The 17,595-nt window shown below is 38.3% G+C and overlaps 2 protein-coding genes across 2 annotated transcripts in view; one reads left to right on the forward strand and one right to left on the reverse strand.

The window, feature by feature from the left end:
- Positions 1–311: 311 nt before the first annotated feature.
- Positions 312–5,891, reverse strand: LOC112159434 (leucine-rich repeat and immunoglobulin-like domain-containing nogo receptor-interacting protein 1). Its single transcript, XM_024293481.2, has 2 exons — positions 5,491–5,891; positions 312–2,432 (listed from the first exon to the last, which is right to left on the reverse strand). Exons 1-2 carry the CDS (start codon positions 5,535–5,537, stop codon positions 548–550), a joined length of 1,932 nt encoding a protein of 643 aa, XP_024149249.1. The 5' UTR covers positions 5,538–5,891; the 3' UTR covers positions 312–547.
- A 2,633-nt stretch (positions 5,892–8,524) lies between these two features.
- Positions 8,525–17,595, forward strand: part of LOC112137541 (cathepsin K) — a 10,534-nt gene continuing 1,463 nt past the window's right edge. Inside the window, exons 1-6 of the mRNA XM_024259903.2 lie at positions 8,525–8,716; positions 11,563–11,683; positions 11,764–11,886; positions 15,876–16,028; positions 16,097–16,321; positions 16,405–16,570. Coding sequence (XP_024115671.1) covers positions 11,564–11,683; positions 11,764–11,886; positions 15,876–16,028; positions 16,097–16,321; positions 16,405–16,570 — 787 coding nt within the window. The 5' untranslated portion in view covers positions 8,525–8,716; position 11,563. The remainder of the gene's footprint in view (positions 8,717–11,562; positions 11,684–11,763; positions 11,887–15,875; positions 16,029–16,096; positions 16,322–16,404; positions 16,571–17,595) is intronic.

Below are 17,595 nucleotides of genomic sequence, written 5' to 3' on the forward strand. Positions count from 1 at the left end.
GGATTAAACAGCAAACAGGCACATTTTTTATAGATAATCCTGAAACAGGCTTTTATTCTGAAGAAAATCACAGGCAATGTAAGGAAATCGCTTTTTAAAATTTACATTTTTATATACATTTTGACTAACCAGTCTTTGATTGCTGAGACTAATAGCATAAGACAAAACCATGCTTATTATTAAACTAATTAAAGCCTCATTAGTTGTCACACACCTGGGTGTGTGAAATTTGTACTCTGCATTCCCTTGGAGGAGGGGTGAGCTGCAGAAACAGCTGCGCTCGGCAACCATTTGGTGGTTCAACCCCCCAGTCCAGCCCCTAATGCTGAGTGTCAAGCAGGGTCCTACTTTTAGAGTCTTTGGTATGACTCAGACTGGATTTGTTCTCACAACCTTCCAGTTTCAGGGCGGACACTCTACTACAAGGCCACTGAGCTGCTCACATGTCAAACACTATCAGAAGTTTTTGACTTTATCAAAAATTTAGTGTTTTTGTAGTCATTGAAATTCAATTAAATTGTGTTTATAATAAAACCATAATGAGGAATCATATCAGTTTCATGGTGAATCTGCCTGTCTCCATGTAGCCACCCGCTGATTTGCTGTTATTATTGGACATGGCACTTCTTGGCACATATGCGATCGTGGCTGTGTGTTTGATTTGCCCTTTGCTTTTACTCCAAAAGAACATGAAAACGAAGCACACGCTCACAGAGCTAAAAAACGAGAGAAACCCAATGGTTGCTGCTATCAGCAGTGTCTTGAGATCAAACGGGAGTTTGTGATTCCCGATCCCGTCCGTGGAGGCAGATGGAAGCACAGACCAACCATGAAGAGCAAAGTGCTTTTTTGAAGGCAAGGATTGGACGTGAAGGCTGACGCGCAGGCTGTCGTTTCCTCCAGCGTTAGAAGTGACACAGATGTAAGTACCACTGTCGTGTGGCTGAGCATAGCGGATCTCCAGAGTGCCGTTGGTGAGAACCCGTATCCTACCTACTGGTGGGACTTGTCTTAGCTGGGGGTTCAGCCAGTTGACGGAAGGAAGGGGGTCGCCCTCTGCACTGCAGTGAAGCACCGCTGTGTGACCCTGGTCCACCGACACATCTTGCCGTTTATTGTTCAGGATTCGAGGCTTCTGACAGGTGAGAAGCTTCAGGAGCTCATCGTCCGAGAAGTCCAGAAAATTCCAGCCCTGCAGCTGGACTGAGGTCGTGCAAGTCGGTGGATTGCCCCCAAAATCTAGAAGGAGTCGCTTCCGCACCACCCAAAGTAATCGACAGTCGCACGCTAATGAGTTGCCATCGAGGCCTAGAGTTCTTAAACCGTCCACTGACTGGAAAGCTCCTGCCTCAAGCGTGGTGAGAAGGTTTCTTGACACGTTCAGCAGGTTCAGATACACCAAACCCTTGAAAGCCCCAACTTCAATGCGGATCAGTGATCCGCCTACAAGATGGAACTCCTGGAGGCGAAGTAAATCTTTCAGTAGATTTCCATGGATGTAGGTGATCGGATTAAAAGAAAGGTCTAGACGTACAAGATACACGAGGTGATGCAAAGGGACGTAGGGGACGCCGTTGAGGTTACAGTGCGTGATGGCCAGGGACGTGAGATTGAGACCAAACAGACTGTTTGCAGACAAACGCTCCAATCTGGGGCACTGAGAAACGACAAGTTCTTTAAGCTGTACCAAATAACGAAAAGAGTAGTTTGGCAATGAGGTGGTTCCCAGCCGCCGAAAACTGAGGGTCCTCAACCTACTGAGCTGATTTAGAGCTTCAGTTGGCACCACAGTGAGATTGAAGCCATCGAGGTCTAGCTCTCGTAAACTTGAGAGTCCGTAAAAGGCTTGATGAGAGATGAATACAAAGCTATTGTCTGATGCTTTGCAGAACTGGAGGGATGTCAGGTCTCTAAAAGTAAAGTCCAAGAACACAAGGATTTGATTTCCACTAATGTCCAGCAACTTCAAGTTCATCAAGCCAATGAAAGCTCCAACTGGAACGATCTTTAGGTGGTTGTGTGAAATGTTAAGAGTCAGGAGGTTGTGTGAACCCAGAAAGGCTTCTGCTTCAATCAACACCAGGAGGTTGTCGCTTAAGTCCAAATGCAGCAGTGGAGTTAGCATGTAGAACTGCTGCTGCACCAGAGTCTTGATTGCGTTCTTGCTCAAGTTTAGGAGCTCAGCTTCCTGCGGAAGGCTGTCTGGCACAGATGTTAGCTGGCTGCCCCCGCAGTTTATCGCTAGCGTGGAAGAGTTGCAGCGGCAGGTTAGTGGACACACCCAGCTGGTCTCAGACGATGAAGCCGCTGCTGCAGTCAACAAGTAGAGAGCTCTCCAGCACATCCATAACTGGGTGGAAGTCACCCTGAACATCTGATGGCATGGGTGAGGGAAGGAGCGCTGGCAGAAGACAAGCAAAGAATGATGGAACCTGAAATCAGATACAAACACACAACAGGAGTCCATTTTATTCATTTGCTCCTGTAAAATCTTGTCTTTCTTGGTGACACCATACCATGATCCAACACATTCTCATTCCTAAGTCATCACATATTGACAGGTGGTTAAGGACCCCTCCACATTACTTTTTGACATTATGGGTGTCCCCCAACTTGTCATTTTTTGACATGCTGGCTGTTTGTTTTGTCGGACATGGTACCAGATGTGGACCAAACCGCAAAAGTGGCTGGAACAGGTACCCCAACCCTACCCTGGTTAACGTCTGGTACAGTGTCCAGAACCAGTACCGATCCGCGTTTGGTACCGGGTTAAGGTTAGGATACCAGTGCAGTACGTGTCTTGGTACTGGTTGTGGCCCAGAGGTTAGGGAGCCTTGACCTCATTGGAACAGCCAGCATGTCAAAAAATGACAAGTTGGGAACTCCCAACACGTCAATATTTGACGTGAGGGTCTGAAATCCCTCCCTAACCCCTAACTACTAAAAAGCTGTGCCCTGGATTTTAAAGGCAATTTGGACCTGATGCTCACTACTTTTCTTTCATTTTTCCAAACGTCTGATATGACGTCACCAATTTCATAAAGTCAAAATCGAATCAATACGAACATTTCACTACGTTAATTTGGAACCCATTGTGTTCTGATGGTAAAAATGTGGATGGTTGATTAAAAAAAAACATTAAAACACGTTTTCTTGTTCGAAATTGTTCAACCGCCGTTCACTGTGGTCTATATTTGCTAATCTAGTGAGCATTGATGCACTTCTGGGAAATTTGTAGTGCTCTCAATTTTGGAATTAGTAGATTCGGACTGCACTAGAAAATGGTGAACACATTATATAGTGCACTATATAGTGAGTGTGTGTGTGGGAGGGGGGGGGTAGGTCGTAGCGTTGGGAATGAAAATGTGTTGCATGTTCCCATGTGCTTTTGATGGGGGAGGGGTTCATAAATTCCAGTACCTCTTTATAATATTTCAAAATAATACAACTACAATTTTTTGTTCTTTGAAAAATTGAGAAAAAATAACAATTAATATTTTTCTCCATAAAAATGGACATTTCAAATTTTCATTTTATTGTGTTGAAAAATACATTTTATTTATAATGTTATATATTTTTTTATATTACACCAAGTTGCTTTAAGTATTTACAATAATTTAATTGTTGCAGTGTGGAATTTTTCTGTGTAAAAATTATTTAATTTGTTTGACTCTAGATGGCAGTATATGGAGCCCCTCATTTTTTTGTTTTTCTGTCACTCCAGGAGCTCCATAGATTACATTTAAGTTCCCTTTTAAAATACTCCCTACGTTGACTGTGATCTTCTTGCTGCAGCAGATTTACTTGAATTAAAAATACAGAAAAGTCCAGTTAAGCATATTTTCTTTCACCATGACTTTGGTTTGTCATTTCTCTCCTTCTACTATTAATATAAACATGACAACTTTGCTGTAGAATCCATTCAAACAAGCCAAAATACATTTAAATATTTTAAAAAAACTTTACCTCTTAACAGACAGTAAAACCAGGACTCAATTTAATTTACTATCACCTTGAACAGAAAGACCATTGATATTTATATGCAATAATTACAATATAATTGGATTATAATCCAATTATAATATAATTGGAAATAAACTCAGGCATGATGGGGTTACAAGTTTTTAATTGCCTCCCAAATTGAAATCTGCTTTCCCTTTAGGGCCTCAGTAATTGAAAAATCTTTTGAACTTTTTTTGATTCAAAACAACAAATATTACATAAACCTCGTTTTACAAAATTCCATTAGAACAAAACAAACCAGCGCCAAGGTTTGGAATGAAAAGATCACGACCTAATAATTCTTGGAACAGTGATCACATAACAGAGATACTTCACTAAAGTCAAAAAGATGATTTTAATCCCCAATAATCAAACGAGAATTCTTCTGTTGTGAAGTACCTGTAATCCACCACCAGGGGGCAGAGAGCTCATAACAATGTCTAGAAATGGTTTGAATAAGTGATGATGCTGTCACTGTTAGAAAAAAGCTCATCACAATGAATTCCAACTCTGTGAATATGTGACTAAGATAAGTGAATATTTTCTTAGAATGTAAAGTATCTCTTTTGGCCAAAAAGCGGTGAAGCTGAAGGTCACTGAGGAGTCGTCTTTTCAAATGTGTAACCTGCCTGGGGAATGCAGTCTAAACTGTCAGGAGAGAGGCAGAAATAAGTGAGATTGCACTTTGAAGTGTGATGCCACCTTCTACTTTGGCAGCTCTGCTCACACATACTGATAGTTCAACTCTGCTCAGCAGAAATTCAGGACAATATGAGAGAGGCAGAGGAAATATAAGTAATCTTTTAATTTCTCACAGAAACAAATTAATCCAAGGAATTTTTTTGTGCAAAAAACAAAACACCCAATCAGTTTTGTGATTTTTTGAAAATGTTTTCTCCTGCATGAAAAAAAAGAAAGATTCACCAGATTGAAACACGATGCAAAAATGCATCAAATTACCTGAATTGAGTACCATACAAATGCATTAATTCACCTTTATTCTGGCACATAATGACCTAAATTCACCTTCATTCATATCCAAAACTACCTTAATTTACCCTTCATTCAGATCCAAAATTATCTTAAATTTTTCCCCAATTCTGGCACAAAATTGCACTAATTTACCTCAATTCAGGTACAAATTTATCTTAATTTTACCTTAATTGAGGATAGTAACTGATGTGCATATAAATCTAGATAATTTTTTTTAAATATTGATGTCCCCTTGGGGGCTCCGTAAAAGCAGTGACACTTGTTTTTGTAAAAGCTGGATTTAAATTCAGACGTTTAGAGGATATCAAGGAGTAAAAGAAGATTCAACTTTTATTTTGATGCTAATTTTATTTTGAAAAAGTAGAACCGCTAAAGTATAAAACAGCCTCAGGTTATGTTTTGACAGTCTCAGCAGATAAGACACACATCAGTTTTCATAAATAGACAATAATTACAGCAGTTTTTGCAAAAAATAAAAGAAACATGGCAACTCACCTCCTCAGAAAGAAAGACTTGTCATTTATATGACTTAAATTCTTCATACAAACCAGTTCTTTTCTTTCTCTTAATTCAATTCTGACATTGTAAAAAACAAACAAACAAAAAAAAAATCAAGGATTTCCCATGAATCAGTAGACGCAATTTAACAGATTAAATAAAAAAACAAGTCGGAAAATTCGCCCCCCCACTATTCGGAAAGCCGAAACTCCTGAGGATGCTGCTGCTCAGTTCCCCTGTGGCTGCACTGTCCTCATGGCAACAACAAGCTGGCTGCAGAATCGCAGGCGCTTGGTGCATGCTGGGGGATTATATGCACTCCCTGCTGGACTTCCTCCAACACGTCGCACTGGATGATGGGAGGGAGACACGGGTCAGCCAAACGCAGAGATTTAGGAGCAACACCAGATGGGACTGAATATGAATGTGGACACTTGGAAACAAAGAAGCGTCTTTGAGAAATGTGCTCATTGGGAAGTAAGAGATTAAACAGGAAATCTCTTTGGAATTGTGTTTGGCTTAAAAATAATTGTGTTCACTCGGAGATACTTGTTTGAAAACATGGTATTAGTGTTGCAGATAATCAAAACTTTGAATCCTTTTTGTCACATCTTTGGTAAACAACACAAAAAAACTTGACATTCTAGGTGAGTGTGAGAGGAGCCACTGTAATAAGTTTTTAGCCTCATTACTACATAGAAGCTTTGACTGTATACCTCCGAGTCAATGCATGGAAGTCATGGTTGATGTTGAAAGTTCAAAATTTCTCATGAAGAGCTCCACCAAAGCATCGGTAATCACGTCTCTGTCTGGGTTCATGAGACTCTCCCGGTACGAATGACGCAGCTTTTTAGCGCTACTTCTGTCTCTGTAACCCAGTTGGAAGATTTACTGTCCTGTATTAGTCCAAGACGGGGAAAATAAAAACAATTTAAAAAATGTTTCAATGCAAATTAGAAACATATCATAGAGTGAAGGAGGAGAATGATCAGATTCTCCTCCATGTTAGATTTGGACTCCACCAGTTGATCATGTCATCAACAAGTCATGGGCCAAAACTGAGTCCTGATTGGTTAATGCAATGTATCACTTTTGCCAAACTCAGATTTTTTAAACTCTCGATTTGCTGCACCATGATGCCGACTGCTTCAAGGCCGATGTGCCGCGCCCAATTCTTAAATCCTGCTGCAGGACTCATGAATCGCGTTCAGTGTGAGTGCAGCATGTTTACACCGCATGTCGACATTTACACTGCGTTTTCACATTTGGCATTTCGCGTCAAAATCTTATTGGACGCCTCTTTTTTGACGCTCGTCAAATTCTCTGCAATGCGTCTTTTTCGTCTAAGTTCGGATGTTTGAACTCTTACCGTGTCCGACATACAAATCGCACTGTGACGCCCAAAGCGCCGTGCTACCAGCTCAATACCCCATGACCAATGGTCAAATCGCACCGTGATGCCTAAATCGCACTGCTACCAAGTCAATCCACCACACCTTTAGTCCATATCCCAGTGCTAATAGGCTAACACACAACGCCCAAATCGAGCTGCTACTAACCCAGTTCACCATGCATGATGCCCAAATTACACTGTAATGCCCAAAGTGCTTCTACTCAGCCAACGGAACACGCCTATGCCCAAATTGCATTGCTGCCAAGCCAATCCACCACGGCCAATACCCATATTGCAGTGTGACCCTCTAAACATGCTGCTACCAGATCAATACACCACGCCCAACACCTAAATTGCACTATGACTTCCAAAACACACTACTCCCTGAACAATACACCACGCTGATGCCTAAATTGTACTATGACCCTAAAACACACTTCTACTTGGCCAACGCACCACACCTGACACCCAAAACGCGCTGCTACCAGATCAATACACCATGCCTGATGCCCAAATCTTAGTGTGATGCCCAAAGCACGATGATACTAGGCCAACGCAACACGCCGATGCCCAAACTGCTGTGTGACGCCCAAAACGGTCTGCTACCAGATCAATACACCACGCCGGATGACAAAATTGCCGTGTCATGCCCAAAGCACGATGATACTAGGCCAATGCAACACACCGATGCCCAAATTCCCGTGCAACGGCCAAAGTGTGCTGCTACCAGATCAATACATCACGCCTGACGGCCAAATCGCATAAAGACGCTCAAAACTCGCTGCTTCCCGATCAGTACACCACGCCGGATGACAAAATTGCCGTGTCATGCCCAAAGCACGATGCTACCAGACCAACAATACACGGCGATTCACTAATTATGCTGCTACCAAGACAACGCACCAGACCAGACGTCAAAATCTCACTTTGACACTCAAAGCACGCTGCTACCAGAGCAATACACCTCTCCCAATGCCCACTCATACTGATCCAATACTAATACTACTAAATACTAGTTACAGAGTATAACTGAGTGCATCTCATGCTTAAGCAAAGTGTTCTCATCCAGTCATATTGGGCATTAAGCATCTTCCTCTCAGACACCTCAGCGGTGATCCTCATGCTGGAAAAGCACCACTACTGCAGAGATCACGGCGCTATCAAAGCTTGTGCTGAGTCAGAAACCTGCCATCTGGTCCGGTACCTCAGGGAACCTGCGTTCATCAGCAAAACTCTGTCCAAACCCGGATTCTGGGAGGGCAAAGGTCAGAGACGCACGCAAACGGCAGCGGAAGCCAAACGCAGAGTTCAACATCTCATCATGGCTTCATAAGACTTGTTTCATTAGAGCGGCTCCCCTGTGGTCATGACCACTTTGATGCTTCTGGGTAATTTCTCAGACTGAACATGAAGTCGCTGTATATTAAAGATTCATGTGAAAACTGAAATAATGCAAAAGGGTAACAAAAAAACAACAAAAGCATTGAGGAATTTCTTCTGGAATGTATTATATTATTATGTATAAATTTATATGTGTATATGTTTTATAATATATTCATATTAAAAGTGTTTTAAACATAGATTTCTCGTTCTTCAAGCTCTTTCAGTTTCACCACATAGTTGGGGGATATTTTGGGCCGTCACAGCTGGCGGTAAATGAAATTCACATGACAAGCCGCTACAGCCGATCGGCTCGAGAAACCGGTTTTTTGAAAGAGTTTGTAAGAGGAAACAGAACTTCCTGTTTTGACTGTGAAGATCATCTACTCTTCTGAAATTAACTGCTTTTCTTTGCGGAAACCCGACGCGGCTCGTACAGTCTTAATCAAAGTGAGTAAAAATCTTATTTTGGCAGGTTTTTAGACGGTTTTAGCAGATTTTCTCTGTCATTTATTTATCAGACACTTTTCCTTATGATAGTAAAATCATGAATACAAGTAGATTTGTTCAGAAGAAAGTAAAAGGATTTCTGTGAAAGTTTCTCAGCCTTCATTTCCTTCATTGGAACAAAGGTTTCACTGTCATTGTTTTTCTGTGTGACATTTTTAAGACCCACATTATAAACTAATTGAGTTTTGTTCTCATTAGTTGATCAAATGTTGGTTTATTTTTACACGTGAGTATTATTTAAGTCTGTAGTTACATTGATGAAATGAAGAACTTCACATGCATCTTTTATCTTCATGCTTTAAGTTCACAAAAAATGACTTTACTTGTTTTTGCTGTGATTTGTAATCATGAAAATTAGATTTTTTATTTCTATCATGTTGTATTTAATAACTTGCAATATTGATGTAAAAAATGTAACAGACAGTAAAAAGGAATATGTTTCAATCCATAATGCAGATGATAACAATATTTCTGAAGAAAAGGTTTTGAAAAACTAAAATTTTGCTATTGAGTTTTAGCAATGTGTAGTAGTATATCTTTTTTTTTTCTTTACAAACCTGGAGAACCCATGGAATAAAATTTGACTGCTTTATTTACACTTACCTTATTTCATTTAATTACATATTTTTTATTTTTATTTTATTTTTATTGGCTGTGTTTAAATGCTGCTACCCCAATAAAGAAAAAAATACAAATAAAATTGTCAAATTAACTTTATGAGCAAGGAAGAAAATTGTTCTTGGGTTCTCAAGTTTTGCATTTTGTAACTTTTAATAAATTTCCCCTTTTTGGGGGGGTTTACAAACAAGCACAAAAAAAAATACCAGCATAAAATAATTTGAAAATACCGACATTCCAGTTTTACTTTTTACATGTTGTTTAAACGTTTGTAAATTTGAAATTTGACAAGGTTATAATCTGTGCGGAAAATATGAGTTGTAAATGACCAGTGGTGCAGAATGACCCGCCTTTTTGGTTCAAATCCCAACCGTCCACATCAAGCCGTCTGGAGACATTTACACACTGTCCAATCAGAGCTTCTGCTGGCCGGCGATCCGGCTGCCACCACCCCTCGGCTGCCCGGCTGGAGCCCAATTTGGTAATAGCCTCATCCTCGACTCCTGTTGGCCGCCTGGTTGCCTGACATTTTTTTAAATCGGGCAGCAGCTAATCTCAAAGATTCTGCCAATGCCTCCCCATCACGCGGTGGCTGTTGTATTTGTGACCGTAGCATGACGGTTTATACAAATTCAGTTTTTCTATAGATAGCATGCTAACACTGCTAGCATAGAAAGTACCAATGTAGAGCAACCTAACAGGAATTGTTTGAGCTGCTGGGTTTACATGAGTTCTCATCAGTGTGATTTACGGGAAATAGAAAATGTTTTTTGTCTGTTGATTCATTATAAGAACTGAACTACACACGGTTATGACACTACTTCCACAAACTTGAGCTCTGTAAATGTCAAATTTTTAATGATAAAAAGTGTGTTGTTTGGATGTAAAAACTGAATCCACAGAAAGTTACATTTTAAAGTTGGTTTATGGTGTAATCTTACACCAAATATGAATTTAATATAATTCATATTTGTGTTGATTTTGTAATACATAAAAATTATTTATCTAGTTCATGAGCGTCAATTAGGACCAAATGTGAAACAATTAAAAACTTAAGGCTTTGACAACAAATGTAAAAATTCAACATAACAGATCTACGGACTTTTTGTGTTACGTACACTCTGATCATGTATTGGGTACACAAGACAACAGAAACTTCCCAAATGACCCTGTTCAAAAGTTCTGAATACCTTGTCTTGCATCTTTTTGTATTAATAACAGCTTCAAGTCTCTTATGGTAATTGTGGATGAGGTTCTTTATTCTCTCTAATGGTAAAGCGGCCCATTCTTCTCAGCAGAAAACCTCAAGTTCCTTTAAACTTTTGGGCTGTCTTGGTTGAACGGCCCGTTCGAGATCTCCCCCAGAATGCCTCCATAATACTGAGGTCAGGAGATTGAGACGGCCACTCCAGAACCTTCACCTTATTTGGTTGTAACAGATGACGGGTGGACTTTTTCCTTGTGTTTTGGAGTGTTGTCATGTCGAAATGTCCAAGTGTGTCCCATGCACTGCCTCCACAGTTCCTTGGATGTCCCTTTCCTTTTTAGAACAGTTCGGTTACCTTTTCCCGTAGATCTTTTGATAACTGTTTAGCTTTTCTCATGACCCAGGATCCAGAAATGTCAGTGCAACCCTGGATGAAAGGTCTGTTGGGAGTCCAGAAACTCCAAAACCTTTTGTGCACACACAAGCAAACGAGTCACAGATAAGGATGGTCCAAATCCTTTAGTATCATATTTTCAGAACAAAGTCGTCAGGGAATGTAAACTTTGGATTTGTATAAATTGGGAAGCTTCTGTTGTCATCAAGATTTAAAAGGAGATTTTTTTGACAAAAAAATTGCTTGATCCAAAAACTAACTAGGAAAAAAGTTTTTGTGTTATCATTCATATTCTATGAAAAATGACCAAGAAATCGTGATTTCTTCCAGGGTATGTAAACTTATGAGCACAACTGTAATATTTCAATGTCATCAAATGTTGTTCTATATAACGCTTAGCGGTGAGTGTGATTAACTCAAAAAATAAAATTTTTTTTTAGACAAATTGAAATATTTCAAATTGCAGACATTTTACAAAAAAAATCGTATAAACCTCAAAAACGTCCACTGTTGTTTAAGTTAAGATTAGTCAAAAAAGTTCCTTGAAATATCTTTGGTTCTTTGCAGGATGCATTCGTTTTGTGCCGTTCTGCTTCTGGCTTTCTTGGTCTGCAGTCATTCCGTTCCTGATGTGAACCGTTTGTGGGAGGAGTGGAAACATAAACATGACAAAAGTTACAGAAATCAGGTACGTTTTGGGGATAAAAAAACACATTCTCCCCCTATTGTTAAATGCTTATGAAAGTAGTGCTTTTTAATATTTTCCAGACTGAGTTGAGCTTCAGAAGAGCCGTTTGGGAGAAGAACCTGAATTTGGTGATGATACACAACCAGAACGTTTCAATGGGAAATCACAGCTTTACTCTAGGACTCAACCACCTGTCGGACATGGTAAAACTCTGCTTACCCTTTTTTTCTCTATTGATTTACGTTTTCCACTCACCTAAAAGGAGATTGATCAGGAAAATAACACACGTTGATTCATCTTTCCCCATGCAGGAAGCCACCTGCTCTTTGATTGGACAGTTTGATTTGTGTCCATCCAATCATAAAGACGTATAAAGACACAAAAAGAATTTGCAACCGCAACTTCAGGAGCTCACACAGTTTTTTTGCTTTGCATCTGCAAAAAAAAAAAAATCTTAAAAAAAAACTTATTATTTCACAAATGCAAATCTTTTTTATGGGCATACAGATCTATTTTTACACATTTGCAAACCTAAATTTTTTTGGTCAGATTTATTTTGTGATATGATGAGACTTGATTTTTCTGCAAACATGCAGTTGCGGTTAATCCTTTCAGCTGCGGTTTTGAATCTTAGTGGCCATATGTAAAGTCCATAGTGAAGGGCTTTAGTATTCCTTCAAAAGAGCTGAATGAGATGGCCAGGAAGAGGGAAGTCTGGGTAATAAATAACATTCATACCAACAAAACTGCATCAATTGAATAGTATTTCCAAGAAAAACATGAAATAAGTAGTAATTTGATATATATAGTTCTGCACATCTGGACAGTAGTCAATATAAAGAAAGTTCTCTACAAAAGTCTTTTTTTTGTCTCAAATCACTGGATGAATCATATTTAGATTAATTACATAACTTTTACTTCAAATATTTTAAGTTTCCTTCACTGTTTCATGAACAAAATTTTGTGCAGAGCAACACACCACCAGATAGCGATTGAAAATGTTAATCCACACAGCATGTAAACACTCTAAAGAGCATCCACAGTTGATGTTTGTGCAAACCCAATGTCTCCGTGCGGCGCCGTTAATCTGCACTTAAACCTGCATTCTGTGCGCTTCTTTAAAACCAAAACCTATAGAGCAATTCCAATCTCTTTGCATCCAATCTGATTAGTTTAATCCAGCCTGGGCCCGGCTGAGCCTGGACAATCACTGTCATGTTACACAACTCTCATATGAGCAGCAGTATGTCTGCGAGGGCTAATGAATTTATAAGCTAACGTCGACATTTGAGAGCATCAACACAGTCGTGTAATATCTGGAGTCACATTTGAATGCACTGAATTATTGCTCAGCTTAGAAGTATTGATTTTTTTAATTAATGTAACTGTTGAATTTACCTAACCAGTTAAATTTCATTTTATTAAAAACATCCAAATTATATTTTGGGAGATAAAGTAAGTGTATACATTTCTTGGAAACAAAAGGATCTGATTTTATTTAGAGGATTATTGCATAAAAGTACTCAAAGGTAAGTTGGAAATGAAAAAATGGTTTCATGAGGAGGGTTTTATTTTGCTGAAAAAAACAGCAATGAAACCCTGAAGCCGGGTTGGGCTGTGACGTGTCGACTCGGCAGGAATCTGGCAGACGCGAGCGGGACACACAAGCAAGCTTCTTGGCCCGCAGTCAGAGGACAGCGCATGACAGTTCTATTAGTTTCCACTGCAACTGCAAGCGGATGAGCCCGAAAGCAGAGCAGCAGAAACAAGAATGACATCCAACGGACACAACGTAGCAGGATTTTAATAAAAACGAGGCAAGAATCCAAACTAAGATTTAGAAAATAAACGTAATAAGTTTTAAGAAAAACAAATTGATGGAAATATTAGGAAAACAGAGAAAAGTTGAGGGATTCAAGGAAATGCAACAAACTCTGAATAGAGTTTCAAAGCTTTATGACAAAAACAATTCAGCAAATTAAAGTTTTTTTTATAAAATTTTACATAAATGTTATGTTAATTTACAAAATGTATTACTATTTTAAAATAGTAATAAAACGCAACATTTACACAATGTTGACAGCATCTTCTTTTTAAGGGATGAGCTTGGAAAATCTGGAAGTTCTGAACTTTCATCCCTTTTTGCACAACTCACCAATCAACTGTGATGAAAATAAGACTAAATGTTGATGTCATTAAATTCCCTCTCTGATCATCTTTTGATCCATTTTCAAAGTGTTCCCAGTGGTCGATCATTTAGGATTATGCCACTTTTAGTCAAAATTTTAAAAACAATGTCGTTTTCTAGGACATAGTTTCTGCAGAGCGGCAGGACTTCATTAGGAATTTGTCCCTGAGTTGTGGGCGGGACTGTTAACGTGAGGCAGCCTCACCCCTCTTCCTCTCACCAAAATCAAATCAAATTAAATCAGATCAAATAAATTCAAATCAAATCAAATTGAATTAAATCAAATCAAAATAAATATTATTAAAAAATCAAAATAAATCAAATCAGTTTGAATGGAATGGAATCAAATCAAATCAAATTAAATTAAATTAAACATTTTTATTGAAAAAAGCTGTTACAGTTAAACAATATAAATATAAATTTTTGAAATTTAAAAATTTAAAAATAATTGTTAACATTTTTATTTAAAAGAAACTACGTTACAAAAATTAAATTGTAACTAACCCACCCCTTTTCCCCTACCACTCCCCTCCATTTACCCATCCCCGCCCCCAAAAAGGACTACTGACACAAAAGCATGACTGTGATCATATAAGACACGTAGGAAACTGTCTATTGGAAATCTATTTATACCGGCTCTTCCACAAGAACACGACCACAGCGTCCGTCCGTCCAGGTCAGGACAACACGCTCCATTCTACAACTTCAATGTGAAATGCATCGTGGGAGATTTGTCTCATTAAATTGTTATGTTCTAAACAAATTTAACTGAAAAGCGGGGGAGTTTTAAAGTGAATTAACCCAGGCGTTGCAGATTTTGCAACAGGTAAATTCTAACCATTCTATAACAACCCCATATCATACTTTTCCCCAAATATCACATTTTTTTCTTTTAATAAAACTTTATTTGGTCCTGAGACGGTTAAAAATGTCTAGCTGAATTTTGAAAAGACAAAATGATGCAGATGGTTTTGTACTGACAAGTTTAATGTTTTTTTTTTCCTCTATTAGCAAATAATTTCCCCCAAAAGTATCATATAAGTTGTATCTTTTTTGTGCAATTTACACCTAGAGTGAACAAGTATCTGGACACTTGTGGCTAAGATCGAGGATGTGCAACTTTTAACACTAAAAAGCGACATTTGGTGACCAAAACCTGATACACTTTATTTATGTTTTTGTGGTTATTAATCCATCTGGTTATAAAATGTAACTTTCAAATATTTACAATAATTGAATTTAACAGTATCATATGTCTATTATGTTACTTTTGACAGCACTTAATGCAAGTTCCTTTCAAAATAAAATACAACCTGCATCAAATAGGATCCTGATACAAATTGATGAGCAATTATATGTTCTTTAGTTTTGAGCATCAACTAGACATAAAATAAGAGTTTCTTTTAATAATGAGTCACTCTGACAGGAGATCAAACCTCTTACCATTATGTTGGTTAGTTTTCTAACATGTGCTCATTTTGGAGGAAAACTAAAGCTAAAGCTCTTGATTTTGTGAAACATCCGTTCTCTCCCACATTTCTCAAAGAAACTGAGAACTCATCATTTCCATCTTGCTTATCTCCACCCATAATTTTGATTGCATTGTTTGCCAACAAGTGCATATTTTATTGTAAATTTGAATGTTGTTTTTATTATTATTGTTGTTTGTTTTTATTTATTTTATGTACGGCGACCTTGGGTTCCAAGAAAGGCGCCACACAAATAAAATGTATTATTATTATTATTATTATTATTATAAATTTTTATTCATGTCGAGTAAAAAAAAAAAAATCTAAAAAACAAATAACAAAACTTGACTTACAAACCTAATATTAAATTGTTGGCCTTTTTCTTTAAACTCGAAGAGCCACAATGGAGGAATAAAGGGGTGCAGGTTGTTGACCTCTGACCTCAGGAGTTGTTTCAGTGGAAACAGATCCTTTAAATGTCATGTTTATCTGGTTGTTTTTTCATATTTTACATGATATTTTTTCTTGTGTTAAGACAGCTGAGGAAATAAATGAGAATCTCAACGGCTTTAAGATGGAGGAACATGCCGACTACAGTAATCACACTTTAAAGTTACCAAGCGGCGCGTCAACACCAGCCAGCGTGGACTGGAGGAAGAGCGGCCTGGTCGGTCCCGTCAGGAACCAGGTTAGGTTCTGACAGCAGAGGATCCAAAAGAGCAAAACGACCACAGTCTAAATGTTTTTATGTGATAGGGTCTGTGCGGCTCCTGCTGGGCCTTCAGCTCTCTGGGGGCTCTGGAGGGCCAGCTGAGGAAAAAAACAGGAGTCCTGGTTCCACTGAGTCCACAGAACCTGGTGGACTGCAGCACCGCGGACGGAAACATGGGCTGTCGGGGGGGCTACATCACCAAATCCTACAGCTACATCATCCGGAACAACGGCGTCGACTCGGAGGAGTTTTACCCGTACGAACATCAGGTCAAGCTTCAGGAAACGGATAAACTGACGACTTGGATTTAAGGAATAATGTTTCATTGTACAATTGTTCTTGTTGTTCTTAGAATGGGAAATGTCGCTATTCCGTGACGGGAAAGGCTGGTTATTGCTCCAGCTTCCACGTCCTTCCCCGGGGAGATGAGGCGGCTCTGCAGGCTGCAGTGGCTGCGGTGGGGCCGGTCGCCGTAGCCGTGAACGCCATGCTGTCATCCTTCCATAGCTACAAAGGAGGTGAGGCTGCCCACAGGAGAGGTTTTTGACTGAAAGTTTAGGTTTACAGCAAAAAAAAGACTTTTGAAAACAAGAAATCTGCATGAATTTGGTTGAAAACTGTCAATATTGTTATCGCTAAGAATGTCTTTGAACCCAAAAATTCAAAACTTTTATGTTTTTTTTGTTTTTTACTTTTATATTTTAATATTTACCAAAGTAAAGTTACAGTTAGTGAACTTATGCTATTTTTTTACAACAATTGTCATTTTTGGTCTGCATTTTTACACTTTTCAGCACTTTTAATTAATTTTTTTTTTTTTTACAACATCCCCATATTGTCATGTTTACCCTCTTCCTGAACCTATATATATGATTTTTTCAAAAATGACAATAATAAAAACAATAATAATAATAATTGTAGATGTTTTTACTCCGTTCTATCTCCTCAGTGTGACAATTTAAGTATCTGCTGATAGAGTTTTAAAATGATTAAGTCAAGAGGTTCCATTATTTAAAAATCTTTAAATCAAAATTTTATTACAATTTAAGAAACTGACAACTCTTAGAATTAGGCTTATCTACTTCCATATGTATTTATTTATTTTATCTTTGTTTATTTAGCCTCGAGTGAATGTTTTTTCTGAATTTTCTATTGCTGGGTCTCATTTCTAAAGGTCTCTCTGTCCCATATAAACTAGGAAAATGTATTTTTTTAATTGTACAAATGAAATAAATGTCACTATGAAGTTATTGTGCTATCCTAAGCATGTTTACATTAAAAGTGGGGTCATCTGGACCCCATAAGAGAGCACAAGGGTTATAAACGACTCAATATTCTTCACATCTGATGGGATTTTTTTTAATCAATATTTGCAGCTCAATGAAGTCATCTCAGAATATTTTTATGCAGCTTATTATCTATTATTTATTTTATCTGTTTATAAAATTATTGTTAATTTTGGAGATTACCCTGTTAAAATAATTTTTAAATAAATATATTTCATATTGTTATTGACTTTTTTGTGTAGGTTTATACAATGACC

The sequence above is a fragment of the Oryzias melastigma genome, linkage group LG11 (assembly GCF_002922805.2).
Source record: "Oryzias melastigma strain HK-1 linkage group LG11, ASM292280v2, whole genome shotgun sequence".
Classification (NCBI taxonomy): Eukaryota; Metazoa; Chordata; class Actinopteri; order Beloniformes; family Adrianichthyidae; genus Oryzias; species Oryzias melastigma.

Coding starts and splice junctions, on each gene's coding strand:
- LOC112159434 (XM_024293481.2), bottom strand. CDS start 5,537: ATGAAGAATTTAAGTCATATAAATGACAAGTCTTTCTTTCTGAGGAG. Junction 2,433..5,490: donor AAGTCTTTCTTTCTGAGGAG/GTGAGTTGCCAT, acceptor ATCTGATTTCAG/GTTCCATCATTCTTTGCTTG.